This window comes from Rhinolophus sinicus, chromosome 8, assembly GCF_057876585.1.
Source record: "Rhinolophus sinicus isolate RSI-liver-muscle chromosome 8, RSI-T2T, whole genome shotgun sequence".
NCBI classification, from domain to species: Eukaryota; Metazoa; Chordata; class Mammalia; order Chiroptera; family Rhinolophidae; genus Rhinolophus; species Rhinolophus sinicus.
Genome location: NC_142508.1, coordinates 12,345,684 through 12,364,367, shown reverse-complemented (window position 1 = coordinate 12,364,367; position 18,684 = coordinate 12,345,684). Strand labels below are relative to the sequence as shown.

At 35.9% G+C, this 18,684-nt stretch overlaps 2 protein-coding genes across 3 annotated transcripts in view; one reads left to right on the top strand and one right to left on the bottom strand.

Annotated features, from left to right (window-relative positions):
* The window catches only part of NUP205 (nucleoporin 205), a 59,840-nt gene that overhangs the window by 23,449 nt on the left and 17,707 nt on the right, over positions 1-18,684 (top strand). For both annotated transcript variants that reach the window (XM_019750703.3, XM_019750711.3), the window contains exons 16-31: positions 1,758-1,857; positions 2,296-2,433; positions 3,906-4,095; positions 4,830-4,950; positions 6,356-6,437; positions 6,919-7,083; positions 7,414-7,538; positions 10,137-10,251; positions 11,950-12,099; positions 12,679-12,750; positions 13,101-13,258; positions 13,789-13,869; positions 14,617-14,808; positions 15,310-15,577; positions 15,667-15,765; positions 18,023-18,171. In XM_019750703.3, coding sequence (XP_019606262.3) covers positions 1,758-1,857; positions 2,296-2,433; positions 3,906-4,095; positions 4,830-4,950; positions 6,356-6,437; positions 6,919-7,083; positions 7,414-7,538; positions 10,137-10,251; positions 11,950-12,099; positions 12,679-12,750; positions 13,101-13,258; positions 13,789-13,869; positions 14,617-14,808; positions 15,310-15,577; positions 15,667-15,765; positions 18,023-18,171 — 2,205 coding nt within the window. The remainder of the gene's footprint in view (positions 1-1,757; positions 1,858-2,295; positions 2,434-3,905; positions 4,096-4,829; positions 4,951-6,355; positions 6,438-6,918; positions 7,084-7,413; positions 7,539-10,136; positions 10,252-11,949; positions 12,100-12,678; positions 12,751-13,100; positions 13,259-13,788; positions 13,870-14,616; positions 14,809-15,309; positions 15,578-15,666; positions 15,766-18,022; positions 18,172-18,684) is intronic.
* On the bottom strand, positions 8,181-8,867 carry LOC148757378 (large ribosomal subunit protein eL42-like). Its single transcript, XM_088800703.1, has 2 exons — positions 8,680-8,867; positions 8,181-8,442 (listed from the first exon to the last, which is right to left on the bottom strand). Exons 1-2 carry the CDS (start codon positions 8,865-8,867, stop codon positions 8,307-8,309), a joined length of 324 nt encoding a protein of 107 aa, XP_088656829.1. The 3' UTR covers positions 8,181-8,306.

The window sequence follows — 18,684 nt, the reverse complement described above, 5'->3', positions numbered from 1 at the left end:
TTACATTAGTTTGTATCCTTATTTGGCCACTAAACATAGTATCATGAGGATTTTTTTCATGCTTGAAAGATTCTTTGAAAACAGTCTTTTCAATGACTGCGTAATCGTTACTTGTATCCAGCATAGTTTGTTTATTCATTGCCCTATTATTGATACAGTTTGTTTCTAATTTAGTCCCAAATAACTGAAGTTCTTTTTTTTCAATTGCTTTTTAATTTTTCTCATGTAGTGAAAATAAACACTGAGAGGGGTATGCATTTTATTTAGGCTTTAGAATTACCTCATTAACCTATGTTCCCTTATTGTATGAAACAATAACAGCAACCATGCTGTATTCATAAAAGTTATTTCAGATGGATAACGGATACTGATAATTGCCATCTCTTCAACAAAGTGTTCTGATTTTTTTTCTTTGTATTTGTTTTAAATATCTTATTTTCCTTGTCTTAAGAAGGTCATTCTGACCTAAGTGTTCAGAGCTTCAGTCAGCCTCATCCTTCCTGCGTTTTGTTATTTTTCTACATTTCAAGTACAGCTGTTTGCCCGAGCTAGCATTTATTTCAATTCTAGCTCAACATATTTTCCCTAAGAAATTCTCCGTTTGTGAATCTATTTCACGTGAGTGTCTTTTTCAGGCTTCGCTTAGAGCACTGTATTGTGGAACGCTGGCTTCTTACAGAAACAGTGCTTTGAATTGAGATAAATAGCAAACATAGAGTGTTAGAGGCAACGTGTATATTGATCAATCCTAAAATCCATTAGTATGTGGTGACAAGCGTTTTTTATTTAAATAGATGATCTTGAAAAATTTGGAAAATATAGAAAAGTAAATAACTTTAAAATAATAATTAAAAAATCACTGTACAGTCCCAGTTCCCAAATTCAGCCTTTATAAAATTATGTGCTGCAGAAATAAGAACATTAAAATGATAATTTCAAAACCACCCTGTCTACAATTACCAAACTCAGTCTTTTGAAAAGTCTATGCAATGGATTTTTTACATAAAGTTTTAATTTTACTGTCTTACCATTGTGTATAATATTTTTCCTTTGGCATAAATATATTTCCTTGTTGTTACATAGCTTTTAAAAACATTTTTAACAAAGAGGTAATAATGGGGTCCTTTGGGGCAAGCCTGCCAGTGATTGTCTTTGGCTAGAGCCATAGGATAAGACACTGGCCTGGGAATTAGAAGTCCAGGGCTTGATTTCCAGCATGTTTGCTGCTAAGCTTTATGGTCTTGGGAAAATCATTCATGCTGTGAGCTGTGAGCTTCACTGGCTTTACCTGGAAAATAAGGGTGATTAGATGAAATGATTTCTCACATCCTTTCCAGCTGAGATTCTTAGAGAAAATCTGAAATATTTGAGACTGGAGAAGTGTCCATATGTGATGTTGTCTAATTATAAATCAACTATGACTGGATACTAAGTGCTTTAGATTTGTTAATGAAGCCCAAATATTTGCTACAGAAATGGTTTTTTGTTGGTTTTTTTTTTACTGAGCAAATCCAGTTTTTTTTTTAGAAATGTTTAAGGGTTATGTTTTTACAAATGTTTTACCTTGAAAAATTAGCCAATCCATTATCCTATAGCAAAAATAAATCAAAGTGAATTGGAATTTCTACATTATTTAGCATAAATTAATAAAGTAGACATGAGACTTCACTCATTTTCTGGAGAAGAGTGGGAGGAAAGAAAAGCCTAGCAAGGTTATCATGTTGTATTGTCGCTGAAATTTTTATATCTTTCTATAGTGGGAAGTTGCTGAAGTTGTTTTAGAAGTGTTTTATAAATTACTCAGAGATTATGAGCCTCAGCTTGAAGATTTTGTAGACCAGTTTGTGGAACTACAAGGTAATTTAATTAATTCTGTTACTTTCAAAGAAGCTATTTATAAAACTAGTTATAATTTATAAATTATATATACAATATATAAATTATTTCTCTATAAATTAACTGAGAATTTAATCATTTTTATTACATTGTTTTAGTCATTTTAATTGTACTTAGCAAGAGAAAATACAGTAAAATTTTACTGAAGGGAGGACCAAGAACATTGCCTTAAAGATTCTTTAGTGAGTTAACATGTAACAGGTGACTGATTTCTATGTGCAGATAACCTCATTTGGGAGTTAGCACCGTATACAATTTGTGTCATTGCCTCTAAATCGAAACTTCCCGTTATCTGTTTAGATGTGATTTAATTTATAAGTTTCATGCATTTCATATAAATCAAGGGTGTGACAAAAATACTAATTCACCATCTCTCGGACTATGTTGTGTCCTATGTAGGAGAAGAAATCATGGCATATAAGCCCCCAGGATTTAGTCTGATGTATCATCTCCTGAATGAGTCACCGATGTTGGAGCTTGCTCTGAGTTTGCTGGAAGAAGGTGTTAAGCAGCTTGATACCTATGCCCCTTTCCCTGGTATGTGCCTGAGTGTTTGATGTCTTGACAACAGGTTTGATATTTTCATCTTTTGTAAACAGGGTTTGAAATAATCAAATAATCTCTGAAGTTCTTTTTTACTGTAAGATTCTCTATCTACAGTGGTGTTTTCAGGGAGTCATATAATGAAAGTATATTAGAAGTGAAAACAGTACAGAACAGAGACTCACTATAACTGTGTCTCACTGTAGAGTCTTTTATAAGTAATTCTAAGTATCTTTCTTTAACATGTGTAACATACCTAAATTTAAATCTAAAGTACTTTTTGTTTTGTTTTCCATATATTTGTAAAAGCACTTACTATAGGTACATAAGTTTTCACTAAATTTTATTTAATATTGTCATGTGGGGTCTCTAGTCCCTCTCTCCGCATAAGAACACAGGATATGGTGAGGCCAAAAGGGAACACCCACAGAGCCATAGGTAGGGGAGTCAGACCACTATATTCTCGCTAGTAGCATCTGCCTCTCTGCAATCCACAATCCACGGTCCACCCTTGCTAGCCCCCCATTTTGCTGCTAGTGTAGCCACAGCAGTTATATTAGTGGCCAGTGGCTCACTGGTTACAGCTGACAGCCAACTCGCCACAGCTGATGGCCATCCAATCACAGTGGATGGCCATTTACTACCCGAGACAGCACCTTTCCACGTGCGGCTGAGAGCCTGGAAACTGTACTCCTGGCTCTGTCCCCACAAATACCATTGTTACTACTAATGATTGTCATTTATTGAGTGCTTACTATGCATTTGGTGCTTTTAAAAGCACATTACATGTATTAACACACTTAATCTGTATGAAACCCCGATGTGGTAGATATTATTTCTAGTTAACATATAAGGAAATTGATGCACAAGGATCTGTCTCCAGTAAGTGTCAGGACTGTGATTTGAACCTCGGCAACTTGGCTCCAGAGCCCATGTGTTTTAAATCTGAATGATGGGATTATAAGTGATCTTTATTTATATTTTCGGCTCCCCCCTCCCCATATTTTCCACAATGAGTGTGTATTAGTCTAAATCAGTTTCTCAGCCTTGGCACCATGGGCATTTGGGGCCGAATAATTCTTTGTTGTGCATGCCTTTTTGTGCGTTGTAGGCGTCTACCACTAGATGACTGTGGCACTTCCCCAGTTGTGACAATCAAAAGTGTCTCTAGACATTGCCACATGCCCCCTGGGCCCAAAATCACCCCCATCTGAAAACCATTACTCTAAATAATCATGGAAAAGATAACAGGAAAAGTGACTGAGAGGCCATTGCATAAAAGTAACGACTCACAAAAATAACCATGACTTGCATGGGAGAGCAGTTTTGTGAAGTTGCTGCTGAAACATTGAGAACTGGAGGGCTTTTTGAATCTAGAACTTGTCTTTTACTTTGTTTTCCTAAGAATTCACTATGAGTTTCTAAGATTCATGTAGAACTTTCTAACGTCAGTTTGGGGTTTACAGGGAAGAAGCACTTGGAGAAAGCAGTACAGCACTGCCTTGCACTTCTCAATCTTACCCTGCAGAAGGAAAATCTCTTCATGGATCTCCTACGAGAGAGTCAGCTGGCCCTAATAGTCTCTCCTTTAGAACAGCTGCTGCAGGGGATCAATCCCAGAACTAAGAAGGCTGATAATGTGGTGAATATTGCCAGGTAGCTTCCATTTGTAGGGGGAAGAATGATGACGTGAATCCGATGGGCATTGTAGCTGTGATTTCCAAATTTGGTCAGACCCCTTTGCATCCATTTAGTTTTGGCCTTGTTTTGTTCTTGCCGTCTCTCGCTCCTCTGATTTTAATTAGTCTGAACCTTACAATTTCTTTTCCCTCTTCTTAATTATTCTATGTCCTAAACATTTCTAAGTATAAAATGATATAATCTTCATACTGTTTGTCTCCTGTAGAGAATTTGGATGTTTGGAAGACAGGTTGGGGAGCAAACTTTTCTCTGTATATATCCTAGCTTCTGGTGCTATGCTGGCAATGTTTGGTGTCCCCGGATCTCCGGAAGTATCACCCTGATCGCCACCTTCAACTTCACACGGCTTTCTCTCCATGTGTGTCATTGTCCAGTGTTCCCCTTTTCATGAGGACACTAGTCATTGCACTGGGTCCCTGCCTACTGGCTTCATCTTAGCTTGATTGACCACCTCTCCAAAGACCCTCTTCCCAGATAAGGTCACTGTGGGTTCAGATATCAACATAGGAAGTTTGGAGGAGCACAATTCAACCCGTAAGAGGGTGCACCAAGTTAGAAGGGGGAAACGTCTAATTTACCCAAAAGTGTTATATGGGTAGGAGAAGTCCTGGTTCTAAGTGGTCTTTATTGAGACTAGTGAGAAGTCAAGTTTCATCACATTGTTCCTCAAATGTTTTCTTGTTTTAAAGATACCTATACCACGGCAATACTAATTCCGAACTGGCTTTTGAAAGTGCCAAGATCCTCTGCTGTATCTCCTGCAACACCAATATTCAGATAAAATTGGTTGGTGATTTCACACATGACCAGGTAACTGATTTTGTTAATTTTTGGTGCCCTCTGAGTCTATATGGAAGTCGGTGTCTATGGAGGAATCTTATTCTTGTTTGTGGAAAAATTCTCTGAGAGTAAGTAGAATTAGATATGATGGGTGAAAACCTACCCATGTACTGGGCTGTGATTTTTATTTGACGATAATACCAAATACCATTCACAGTGATACTACATGTACTCTAGTGTGTGGCCGTAAGGCTTAATGAGAAGACGATTGCTGTTCTAAGTGCGTTACAGTGATTGGGTTTGTAGATGCAACTTCTCTTTATTTTTTGCATCCTTGGTGGCTCCCTTGGTCAGTTGCCTCTGTTCTGAGTGAGCCTCTGCATGTGTCTCACTGTAGTGAGTTGTCTGTTTCCCGGCTTTCTGGTAACCCACATTTGTGTCACTTCATCTGATATTATACTGTGGAGAATTTCGACATGGTCCTCTACTAATCCAATTTATAATCTGTTCGCTGATTGGGGAATCTGTTTTTTTTCTCTTTATAGACATCTGTCTCATTGTATCTTTATGTTGGACCACTGCTTTAGCTAGTTGAAGAATTTTGTGTACTCCACAGTATTTTGAAACGGGCTCCTCTGGCATTTTGGGGGGGGCATCTTCATTTTGTGTTTGACTGTCCCTCATATTGTAGGACTCTTAGCATCCCTGGTCCCCTGCCACCATCTGTCAGTAGTAACCTCTAGTTGTGACAACTCAAAATGCCCCACATATTTCTAGTGCTCTCTGGGATAGCAGTACCACCCAGGTAGAGAGCCACTATTTATCGTAAAATATAGATATCTAATCTGGTTTTTGGATGAGGTTAGTGAAAACCATGTGATAATTGGGGTGTTGAATATGAACCTTTTCAGTTCACTGGCATTCATATGAGTACGAATTATTGCTGATTTTAACATCCTGCTAGATTTCTTAAGGAGATTGAGTAGTATTTAATCTCTCAGCCAGAAATATAAAACTGGTGATAAGTAATACATTTCTAAAGAGAGAAGGTGAGGATTTTATTTTATATTGTAGTTAAGATCCCGTAGCACTGAGTATTTGATGAAGAGGTCATGAAACAGCAATTTATATGTTATTTTTTTAAAAACTGCCTTGATGTTTTGGGAAAGGAAATGAGGGAAGCAAGTTTTGAAACCAATGAACTTTAAAAATGTTTGGTTTTTTTAATTATTTTTATAGAGAGCTAACATAGCAATTGAAAGAACTGAGTTTTCTGTTAATTGAAAACATAACTAAAACCTAAATACTTGGAGCAGATTTGCCTTTTTTCTTTATAGACAAATGTTTATAATTATATACCGTATTTATCACAGTTTCTAATATGTAGAAACTTCTTATGATTTGTTCTTTTTTTACTTTTACGTGACGACTTCAGAGTGTAAGTCAGAAGCTGATGGCTGGATTTGTGGAGTGTTTGGATAGTGAAGATACGGAAGAATTTGTACGTCTAGAAGAGGGTATGTCTTAGATTAACATATTTTTTACTTCATATAAATACTTAATCTAAAGAAGACTGTTAACTGTCTAATGGTGATGTGAGATAAATTAGAGAATTTGCTAGCATAAATGTATAAGGCTTTTGGGACATCTCTTAAACAAATCTGAACTCAATGTAATGGCTAATCAGGTAAACTGAAACTAAAGAAAACATGGAGGTTTGGAATACTTAAAAACAATTTATTTTCTTCCACCATTTAAAAAAATATTCCCATCCTGTGACCCCCTACCCCTTTGGTAATCATCAGCTTGTTTGCTCTATCTGTGTGTCTGTTTCTGTTCTGTTTTGTTTATTCTTTTTGTTTTTTTAGATTCCACATATAAATGAAATCATATGGTATTTGTCTTTGTCTGACTTACTTTGCTTAGCATAATTCGTAAATTTGACTTCTGTTAGCTTTTTATTGTTTTGTAATTTTGTTTTATGATTTCCACATAAAGGATCAGAACTTGAAAAGAAATTAGCTGGAATCCGTCATGAAACAAGAATCCACATCTTGAATCTTCTCATCACCTCTTTGGAACGCAATCCACCCAGTCTTGCTCTCTACTTACTGGGCTTTGAATTGAAGAAACCTGTCAGTACCACAAACCTACAAGATCCAGGTATAGCCATAAGGCACATAGGCATTTATTTCTTTTCATATTTATGTAGCTAAATGGTCATTTGTTGAATTCTGGGATCATGGGATAACTCAATGAAACGAATAAATAATGTATGAAAAGGTAAAGTGACGGGGTCAGTCTTTAGGACTTAGATCAAGTCTGGACAAACAGCCTTAGAAAATGAGAATTTACCAATTTTCTGTATCAATAGTTAAAAGGCTGTTTACATAGAACAGATGTTTATGGAATTTAACTTTCGTAAAGGTATTTTCAGGTTTTTAATGCAGACATTTTAAAAGAAAAGTTGAATTTTCTTTTGGTTTCATGTAGGAGTGTTAGGTTGCCCTCGGACGTGCCTTCATGCCATCTTAAACATCTTGGAGAAAGGAACTAAGGGGAGGACAGGCCCGATGGCAGTGAGAGAATCGCCTCAACTCGCTGAGCTGTGTTATCAGGTATACAGAGGGCTGTACTTAGTAGCACTGAATAGAAGAAACTTAACCAGTTGTTTGAATACCTCACAGAAATGAAAGTAGGACAGTAAGGCGGAGCTGAAATTAATTCATTTGGTAGTTTGACCTGTCTTTCATTTATGGATAAAATCCATAGAGCATAAACCCCAAGATCCTGTAGGTCTACATATCCTATATGTTGATCACTTGAAAAATGAGGGAAATTTGATTTTTTGTGATGGATTTTGACCTGGTAGTGTAGAAACTTTCCAATGATACTATATTTCAAGTTGTTGCTTTTTTGGTGAAGAGAGCAGTGGATTTGGGGCATAGGACTTCTGGTTCTCATCTCTGCTCCTTCTAGGAAGTCATATTGGGCAGGCCATGAAACTTCTCTTGAGTTTTTTAATTTGTGAAATGGGCTGTTGTTAGGCTTAAATGAGAATATAAGAATGTAAGTGAAAGTACTTTTTAAGAACCGTGTAAATAACAGCTATATGTAAGATGGTAGAGACTCAAATTAGTGTAAAGTTTAAACTATAACGAGAACTTTTGTTTTTACTTGTGCTTACTTGTATTTTATTCTTTTATTCTTGTTTTATTCATTTCATAAGTATTTTAAGAACTTGGCCAGCAGCACTAAAACTCATGCCTGAGCGAAGCTTACCCAACACCTGTTGTTTTCTCTCTGTAAGACACATCCTAGCCTTTTTTTTTTCCGAATATATCCTCAAGATTTTATTGTCTTCATGATAAAACAAAGTATAAAGCTTAGAACCGAATCACTTGGCTCTTTCTCTTCTTAGCTCCTCCCCATTCAAAATGTTTGCATCTCTTAGTAGGCAGCATTCTCTTAGATTTGCCATTGGGTTCAACCCATTGTACTGTGTTTCCCTGAAAATAAGACCTAGCCGGACCATCAGCTCTAATACTTCTTTTGGAGCAAAAATTAATATAAGACCTGGTCTTACTTTACTATAACATGAGACCTGGTCTTATATCATATCATATTATATCATATCATATCATATCTGTACAGTACAATACAATACAATACAATACAATACAGTATATAATACCGGGTCTTATATTAATTTTTGCTCCAAAAGATGCATTAGAGCTGATCTTATTTTCGGGGAAATACGGTATTTGAGCCTTTTTGTGGAAAATCATCTTAGTCAACCCACCATAACCACTCTGCTTCCTGTCATAAGGCCACTTTTCCTGCACATGTAGAGACTCCTGGCCCTTCTCATGCTGTGTCACTTTGTGGGGCTGGTGCTTGCCACACTCTCTATAAAAAATCTGGTGGGTTTTAGGAACATTCACCATGTCTGTGAGAGGACTATCGACCTGGAAAGCCACGGTAGCCTTCTTGAACTTAGTAACTCTACACTACTTCAATACTATCCTTAAGGGCCGTTTTAACCAGAAAATCACTAACAAAAACACAAATGTGAAAAACAGCACCAAATAGACTGGGAGAGGACACTTGTTAATCGCATGAGAATTGTAAGAAGAAGGGGCGGAGTATGCGAGTTGGGCCACTCCAGTTTTTTGCAGCTCTGTGTGTTTCTATGAATGACCACAAAGGCAGTGAGTATTGATTCTGGAGTGACGAATTTTAGCAGGTAGATATAGTTGTAAGTACGGAATCTGCCAATAATGAAGATAGACTGTTGGGTCAAAGGATATGAATAGTTTTGTGTCTTCGGATTTTAATTCAGAAGCAATCGTAACAATTATAGTGGGTATTAAATGGTGCCAATAATAGGTGAATATAAAGTGTCTGGTACATGGAAAGCATCTAATAAATATTTATAAAATGAGTCACTCATGAATGGAAATTTACACTACCACTTCGCCAAATACTGGGATTTACTTTTTACATTTAAAATTTTTGCTGATTTACAATAGAGGCCTGCCTTATTGCCTTAATTTTTTACATTACTTAAAAGGCTGAATATTTTTCTTGATTATGGGCTATTTTAATTTTTTTCTCATGTAAAATGTTTTTGCCGTTTTATCTATTTGGATCTCTAGATGCTATTCATACATCTACTAGAGATCTTTGTATGTGTTATAGCTGTACATTTTTTCTTATGTTTGATATAAAAGCATTTATCTCTGTCTATTTTTTCTTTTAAATTTTTATATAGATTTTGTGTTTGTTATTTAGTTAAATCTGTAGATCTTTATAATTCTTCAATTGCTTCAATCTTGGTAAATTTATTATCTTCCTGAGATTGATATAAAATAACTATGGTTTTCAGAAGTTACTTCCAAGAAATTTGCCTCTAATAATAGTTAAAATACTAAAACTTGTTAATTAACTATATGCATATAGTATATTAATAAATATATTTAGATTAGTCTTATAATAATGTCTTCAGCACTCTCAATTTTATTCCATATCTTCTTGAGTTAAGATACTAAGGACTGCTTATAACTGAGCTTTTAAGTTTCATACTGTGTTTCTCCATTTTGCTTGAGTTATTGATGGGTCTTAGTTTCTGCTTAGTAGATCTAAGTTCACATTTTATCTTAAAATGTATAACACAAAAAAACTGACTTGGAGCTTTTCTTATTTTAATTCTTAAGGTGATATATCAGTTATGTGCGTGCTCTGATACATCTGGCCCTACGATGAGGTACCTGAGAACCAGCCAGGATTTCTTATTTTCTCAGTTGCAACATTTACCTTTTTCTAACAAAGGTAGGACATTATTTTTCCTTATAACAAATTTGCAAAGTCTATGTTCAGTGATTTTATTTATATAACATTTGGGGGTAATAGTTACCATATTTGTGGAATTCTGTTCTCATTTTGTTATTTTGCTTGTTACTTTGGGTTGCTTTTGTAATTCGTGCTAGAGAAGACTGATGTTTGAGGTGCTACCACAAATTATTTAAAAATAGTCTGTCAAAGATGGAATTTGATCCTTTTCCTAACAAATAAATTTTAAAATTGTGTTGAAGGATAAGGATTTACATAAGAAAATTCTGGAAATTGAGATTTTTTTAAGTGAAAATTGTTTTATAAAAATCTCTTGTTTTTGTTTCTTGTGTATATATTGAAACCAATTAGGTCTTGAAATGAAAAATAGAAAACTAGTTATTGTGGAAACTATAACTTACTTTATTGACCTGACCAACACAGTTATCCCAGGCTACCTATGTATAGGATTCTACTTTATGTAGTTTTCTGATTGATCGATTTTTAACAGTTTTCTGAATTCATGTTATGTCTAGACAGTGGTGGTCTTTTGAGGCTTTTAAAGTTTACTTTATCAGCTTTATGTTTTGAGAAATCTAGGCTCACTGATTTCCTAATAAAGTTCTATCATTAGTAATTATCTGCTTCTAATTTACTTTTTAGAGTGATGGTGTGACAGAATCTTGGGAATTACCTAATAGCAAAAATTTTCACTTCATTTTCATAAGTGTATCTTCTTTTTAGTCCTAAGATTTTATTTATGTAAGAAGCTTTTTAAGAAACCCTCCTTAAATTGAATGAAAAGTTAATGTTCCCTATTATGGCATCTATTTTTCAAAAATCTATCTAACTTTGCCCATTATTATTAGTGGTAGTAGTAGTTGGTGTGTTTCATATTTATGCTGTCACAATTTAGGACTTCAAAGCCAGGCATATTAAATTAATACTGGACTTAAAAACTTATATAAATGATGCCCAACCCTAAATATATATTTGTTTCTTTCTGAAAAGGCTTTAATACGCACAGAGTGGGGAGGGGGCTCAGTCCTTGATGGAACTGAGAGCCCACTTGTCCTTGGAGACCTTGATCAGGTCCACGGCACTCATACAGGGTGAGGCTGTGCACCTCGAATCAGGTCCCGCACGAACTTGCTGTGTTCTCTGAGGTGTGCTGGGCAGCGGTGCCTCCGCTGCTCATGTTGTATGTTAAACCAAATGTCCTTGATTATCTTGAGAGATATCATAATGTTACGCAATTTAAATTTATTTTCATTTTTTAAAATGTATTTATGAAATAAAAATCAAACTATGACAGTTTTTTACAAGTTATATATTTGAGAATTACCTGTTGTGGTTTTTTTCCCTTAAGTATTAAGTAGGGTCTATACTAATGTCAAAATGTGACAGACTAAGAATTCTGTAGATCTGTATGAAATTATCCTCGTAATGGAAACTTGATTCTCTTTTGTTCTTCATTTGCTTTTGCTCATCTTTATAGACATATACTAGCTCATTTTTTCTCCCTTGGCATTTTTCCTTTTTAATGCCACAGATTTTGAGAATTTATCATGTGGCTAAGTTTCATAAGTTATTGCCTATGTTCCATGGGAAAAATATCTGATGAGTTAATGGAATTTAGGTCTGTTCTGATCTTGTGTTATTATTCTGGGAAACTAAATCTGTGTATGTAACTTCCAGAATATGAAATATCTATGTTGAACCAAATGTCGTGGCTGATGAAGACTGCCTCAATAGAACTAAGGGTGACTTCTCTGAATCGTCAGCGGTCACATACCCAGAGGCTCCTGCACCTCTTACTGGATGACATGCCAGTGAAACCATACTCAGGTAAGCATGCGAATGTTGGCGTTTGTTTCATTGTGTTGCTGACTGGTCTGGGGGAATGCAAGCACAAATTGGAACTTGTGCTTAGTATGGGGTTGCAGGCCAAACAATTTCTTTCTGCCTTTCAAATTTTTTTCCTTAAAACACAAAATTCTTAAATCATCCCGTGATTGTCATTTTATTATTGTTTGAAGTATCCCCATTTTTCTATACTCATATACACAAATATTCAGTAGAGTTTGTCACACAGAGAGAGCATGATCAAAGATATTTTAATATGTATTAACATGCAAATTAAGCATAAGCTTTTCTGATCATCTCATTGGCATGATTGGGTCCTGCCTCTTTTGGAGTTCTGATTATCCCCCTTACAATTGTGAAGTGGATCCCATAGGAACAGAAAGAGTTAGATAAATGTTGTTTGTAAGTCCTCATCTTTGCATCTTAATTATCTATTTGCAAAGGGCTCTTTGACCTAGAAACAGTGACCTAGAAATAAAATACTTTATGTGTGTTATGTCCAAATAAATTTTACAAGTGTGTTCTTCTTTTTCTGGTCTGTTATTATTGATGCTCCAACAGATGGTGAAGGAGGAATAGAAGATGAAAATAGGTCTGTCTCTGGGTTCCTTCACTTTGACACTGCTACAAAAGGTAAAGCCCTTTGACTCTGTGGTAAATTTATAGATGTATTGAATGGCTTAAAATTTCATGAGATAATGCCTATGTCTGTACTTACACATTTTTACCTGGTACAGAAAAACTATATAAAAGATTATTTGTCATCCCCAAAACATTTTTTTATGACTAAGATGAAAATATTTTTGCAAATGGAAGTATTAGAAATAAAATTGAATTTAGATTTCAGTATAGCTTTCAGTTTATAGACTAACTTTCTTTCTGAACATAGCACTCACTGTCATTTGAGGGTGAGCTGAATATGTATGGTTTTCTCTTCTCCTCACTGTCCCAAGTAAAACTAAACGACTTTCTATTATTTCTAGTACGTCGAAAAATTCTAAGTATTCTTGACTCAATTGACTTCAGTCAGGAGATCCCAGAGCCTTTGCAGTTGGATTTCTTTGATCGGGCCCAGATTGAACAAGTTATTGCTAACTGTGAACACAAGAATTTACGGGGCCAGACCGTCTGCAATGTCAAGGTGAGGACTTCCTTACAGTGTGTGCAGTATCAGTTGGTTCAGACTGAGTCGTCAGGCAAAAAGATAACCATTCAGCTATTGTTTTCTGATAGAGATACTGGTTTATTGGACCGTGGTTTCCAGTTCTCCAACAGCTAGGAAGTAAAACTGAGCAGGCCACATGAACTTTACCTCTTTAAAAGGCCCCCCATCACCTTCCTCTTAGTAGTTGTGTTACCCAGCTAAAAGTATGGAGTAGTTTTAACTCTGTAACTCTCTACCAGGTTAATGGCCTTATGAAGAGAGAGAAGATATCCAGGGCAATTGCTCTAACTTACCCGCCACAGAGGCTCTTTGGTACCACTCTCTGGAATGTGAGGCGTACCTAACATTTTTAACTTGAAACTGGACAGTGTCACTGTTAGATTATGTACTTGTATAAAAGTATCTGAAACGTTTCCCTCTAGGGCAGTTTATAGTAATTGCTGGGGGTTATTAATCTACCAGTGTCTGAAATGGTCTCGTTTTTCTCTCTTTTCCCACTTACGTAGTTTCTTCATAGGGTTCTTGTAGCTGAAGTAAATGCCCTTCAGGGTATGGCAGCCATAGGACAGAGACCTCTACTATTGGAGGTAAGCCTATTGGGTATGTCGTCAGCCTTAATCTTTTAATTACTGAAACTACTTACATTGCCAGTTAGAAGATAAAACAAAAAATTGACTTGTAAACTACTTAAAAATTAAACTTTAATGGAATCTTTCACTTTTGACTTTATATAAAGCTTTTTATACACTGAACTGAAGTTAACGTCTGGATGCCGGAATAAATAACATCTTTTCTGCTAGGCTAGTTAAGGATTTGCAGCCTGCTCGTGTTGTTTGTTAGATTCCACTTCTTCCATATCAATGAGGGAGGAGAGTCATTTGTCATCACAAAGTGGGAGTTACGGGTAAGAGGTCAGGTGGAAAGAACCACATACGTGGAAACACAGCTAGCTAGGCCAAAGCAAGAGGCAAAGAAATAAAAGACACATCAGGGAAACATGCCACTGAACTTGGGTTTTAGGCAACAGAATAAGTAAAGTAGACATTGCAAGGAGAAAGAAGATGGGGTTAAAAAGCTCATTTCCACCCATACCACCTCTGCTTCCTGCTTTACACTTTTACACACACACACACACACACACACACACGACCATGTATATTGTAGACTAACCATCAGTATAACATGAAAAGTTACCTGCTGACTGGCGTGCCTGTGAATGTTTCCAAACTATAAATGTTTTCAGATTAACTGACAATGTTAAAAATAGGAACCTGTTGGTAAAAGACATTGTTGGTCTATGTGTTAACCTTGCGATTCAATTTCTCTGGCTTTAGGAAATCAGCACTATCCTTCAGTATGTGGTAGAAAGAAACAAATTGTTGCAGTGTCTTCATGCAAAACGGCATGTGCTGGAGTCCTGGAGGCAGCTGGTAGAAATTATACTGACAGCTTGTCCCCAGGACCTCATCCAGGCAGAGGACCGACAACTGATTATCCGTGATATTTTACAAGATGTGCATGATAAGGTGACGTACTTCCTAAGTCACTTCATAATGCTGAACAGATATTTATGTAGCAGTGGAACATAGTTCTCCAACCTCCTTTTTTTCCATTTTCCATTAGGAGTAAAAAGAGTTGTACAATGCCCATGTCAGACTTTCCTTGCAAAAGGTGTTAATTCGGTACAGGAGTGGCTCTCAACCAGTGTGTATCAGAACTATCCAGGGAGCTTTGAAAAAATACACATAGACAGATATCACCCCAGATCTGCTGAATGGGACACTGGTGCTGAGGCCACTTATGTGAATTTCCATGAAAAACTTCTCCAGGGGATTCTGATAGGAATCCCTTCTGGTTAAGAACACGTCATATTTCAATTCCTCTCTATGTATTGGCTTTTATTTTCTTTGACTAGCACAATTCTGTTCTAATATTCTTATGGTGGTTGAAAAGCTAAACGTATATAAAATGTGTTAACAACTGTAGCTGAAAGCAGAGCCCTCACTCGGATCTGTCTCTGCTTTAAGATACTGGATGACGAAGCAGCACAGGAGTTAATGCCAGTGGTGGCAGGTGCCGTGTTCACCCTGACCGCTCACCTGAGCCAAGCCGTTCGCACAGAACAGAAGCAGCCACTAGCCATGGGGCCCGGAGAGGCCCAGTACGCTTTGATGCTGGATAGTTATTTCTCCTCACCTCCTTCAGCAGAGAACCCCGTGGTGGGTTTTGCTTCTATTGGAGATTCTTCGCTTCACATCATATTGAAGAAACTGTTAGACTTCATTTTGAAGACAGGTTTTTTTCATCTTAGTTTTCTATACATTACAACTTGTGTATTTGTTTTAACTTTAATTTTAAAAAAGGCTTTTGCTGTGTCTCCTTAGGTGGTGGTTTCCAGCGAGTGAGGACACACCTGTATGGCTCTCTGCTTTATTACCTGCAGATCGCCCAGAGGCCAGACGAGCCGGATACCTTAGAAGCAGGTAGAGTTAGATATATTTCTAATCTCTTCTGGTTTTAGAGATTGCTTACTTTAAATTTAAAAAAAATCACTTTCCATCCTTTGTCTACGCAAAGCTGTAATAAATGAGTCTTTATGGAATCATAAAGTGTTTACTCTGAAGTCAAAGAATGTTTAGTTTTCTGAAATTATGAAGGTTAGTACCTGAGTACTGTCAAAACAAACCCTCAAATACTAACTACTTGAGCTTAATTACTTCTGTAACTGCCTCCCTTGCCTCTGGTCCCACTGAACGATACGCTGTATGTACACTGTGTACGGCATCTTTCTTCTCTTTGCCATGAATCACAGTCCGTATCTAGCTAAATCTTAAAATGGCTGTCATTCCATAATATGGAAGTAGCCTTTATTTTCCCATTTGCCTTATTTATAGGCATTTAAAGTATTTCTAATTTTACTATCACAGAAAAGTTGCCCCAAACATTGTTTTACAGGCTTATGTATTTTTCAAGGATACTTCACGGTGGAATTTCCATGTGAAAGAGTATGCACGTTTTTCTTTTAATAGATTCTATCGAATGGCCCTCTGTCAGTTTAAACTCTCATTGATAGCGTACATGTCTTTTTGTACTAATGTGAGATTTTTCTTGAACAAATTCCAAGAAATAGAATTTCTTGGTCAGAAGATACGCATATTTAAGACATTGATAAGTGCTGCTTTCTAAAATGTAGTTAGCATTTTTAATTAAGAGTAACAATCTGCATTCTCTCGTCTCCAGATATGAAAAATATTTTTAGCAGTTCAACAGACCAACATATACTCTAAGCCAGTTATTCTGCTACTTTAAAAACTTGTCCTAAGTACCTTCTGATAATGGGCTCCTTGTGCTCTTCTGAGAACCCTTATAAGTATTTGTTATTTTGTACATAGATTCTTGAAAACCACTCTGTGTGTAAGACCCAGATTATTTCATATTATTCTTTACTGGTTATATTTTTTTACATATCTTCCATAGAAGGTGGTAATAACCAAATGGTATATTTATAGAAATGTGCTACCCACTTAAATAATGCTCAAAAAAGTTAAGGTCATTTAAAAATAAAAGACTAGTTCAGAGAGGCTTTTTAAACAAATAGGAGCTTTTTTTAGAGAGATAGTAATGGGAATCCCACTCTCCCCTTGCCACCCCAACACAACTCCATTTTCCTGGCTAAAATTTTTCATAGTTGAATTGGCAAAATCACCACGTAAGCACTAGGTGGAGCTCTACATCATGCTTTGTATAAGTCATTATCAAGATGTGGTAAAGCAGTGTGACCGTGAAAGAAAATTCTCCGTTGTTTTCAATTTTCAAATGAACTACTTTTAGAGTAATTTCATCCCTTTTTTCTTAGTATTAATTACTGCTTATTTTAAAATTAGAAATATTAAAGTTTTCTATTAGTTCTAAAGTTTTAAATTAGAAATATTAAATTTAATAAATATTTATTGGTCGTATACTTTTGTGCTAGACACTGTACCTACTTTCTGTTTATGAAAATTCTGAAGGTCTGCCTGCTTCAGAAGCTTGATAGTGGACTATAAACCACTTTATTTTCATGATTAAGCTTGCTTCGTTTTTACTCTCCATTCTGATCAGCTTATCTTGAGAACCTTTCCCCAATTTAAAAACTACCACTATGTAGTAGTCGGGGGGGAAAGTTATAAGATTAGTTTCAGATGCAGATTATTGCTCTATGAAGTGTATTTATGGAACTTTTCTAAAAGGCTACGTGAAGGTTATGTAAAATGTATGATCATATCTGTAGTTATTGTACATTTAAATTACTTTCATGATGGGTACGCCTTTTCTTTTTAGTAAGTATTTCAATTAAAAATATAAAAGAATAAAAATACCTGATTTCTAGGGGAGCAGATTTTTGTCTACGTTGTACCTGATCCTTCCTAGCCAAATTCTCAGAGATCTCAATAAAAGATAAACACACAGGGATTAGCAGAATAAATACAGGACATTGGTTCTCCTGGAATTTCATAATTCATTTTGATTTCTTTATAAATAGTTTATCCTTTTCCTAGTAACAGTGTTATCTTAATGTACGTGCATGGCATATGTGTGTTGTGTTCTTAAAGTTTACCTGCCCACACTCATGGATTGATGGGTTTTTGTGTACATGCAGTAATGCTGAGATGTTTTTGTTGTTGTATGTGAACTATAATTCCAGTTACCAAACTGCTTTTTACTGGAGTGTTTTAAATTTTTTTCTGTTGTAACTCTTAGCCAAGAAAACAATGTGGGAAAGGTTGACAGCCCCTGAAGATGTGTTTAGTAAACTACAGCGAGAAAACATAGCCATCATTGAGAGCTACGGTGCCGCCCTCATGGAAGTGGTCTGTCGAGATGCTTGTGATGGTCATGAGATTGGAAGGGTATGGTAGCTCCTGTTTGGTATTATAATTGAACAGATATTTTGACTTGTCATGGTATAAACTGAATTAACTTTTCAAATATGTGTTACATATTGAGAATTAGTTTCTGCAATATATTTTAGTGAATTTGCTTATTTGCTATAATTTGGAATTTCTATTTTGTTTATTCATGTATTTTGTTTAATTCTGGTCAAAGTCTCCATTAGTTCAGAATTTTCCCAAAAAGAATAATGTTTTTGCTGATCTTGAGGTTGGCCTGACTCTGGTAGAAATAACAGAGATGTTGCAGATAACTTCTCACTAGTGGAAAATTCCATAGCGTTTGAATCATGTTTTTGAAAACCACAGGAAACAATTTTAAGAAATAGGGTAAAACATCAACTGTGTAGTAAATTCTCAATTATGTTAAAATAAAAATTTGTGGTTTTAATGCATAGAAAAAAGACTGGGTGGCAATAGACCAAAATAGATTAATTGTGTTTATCAGACTTTGTGTTTCTATGTACTTTTCTG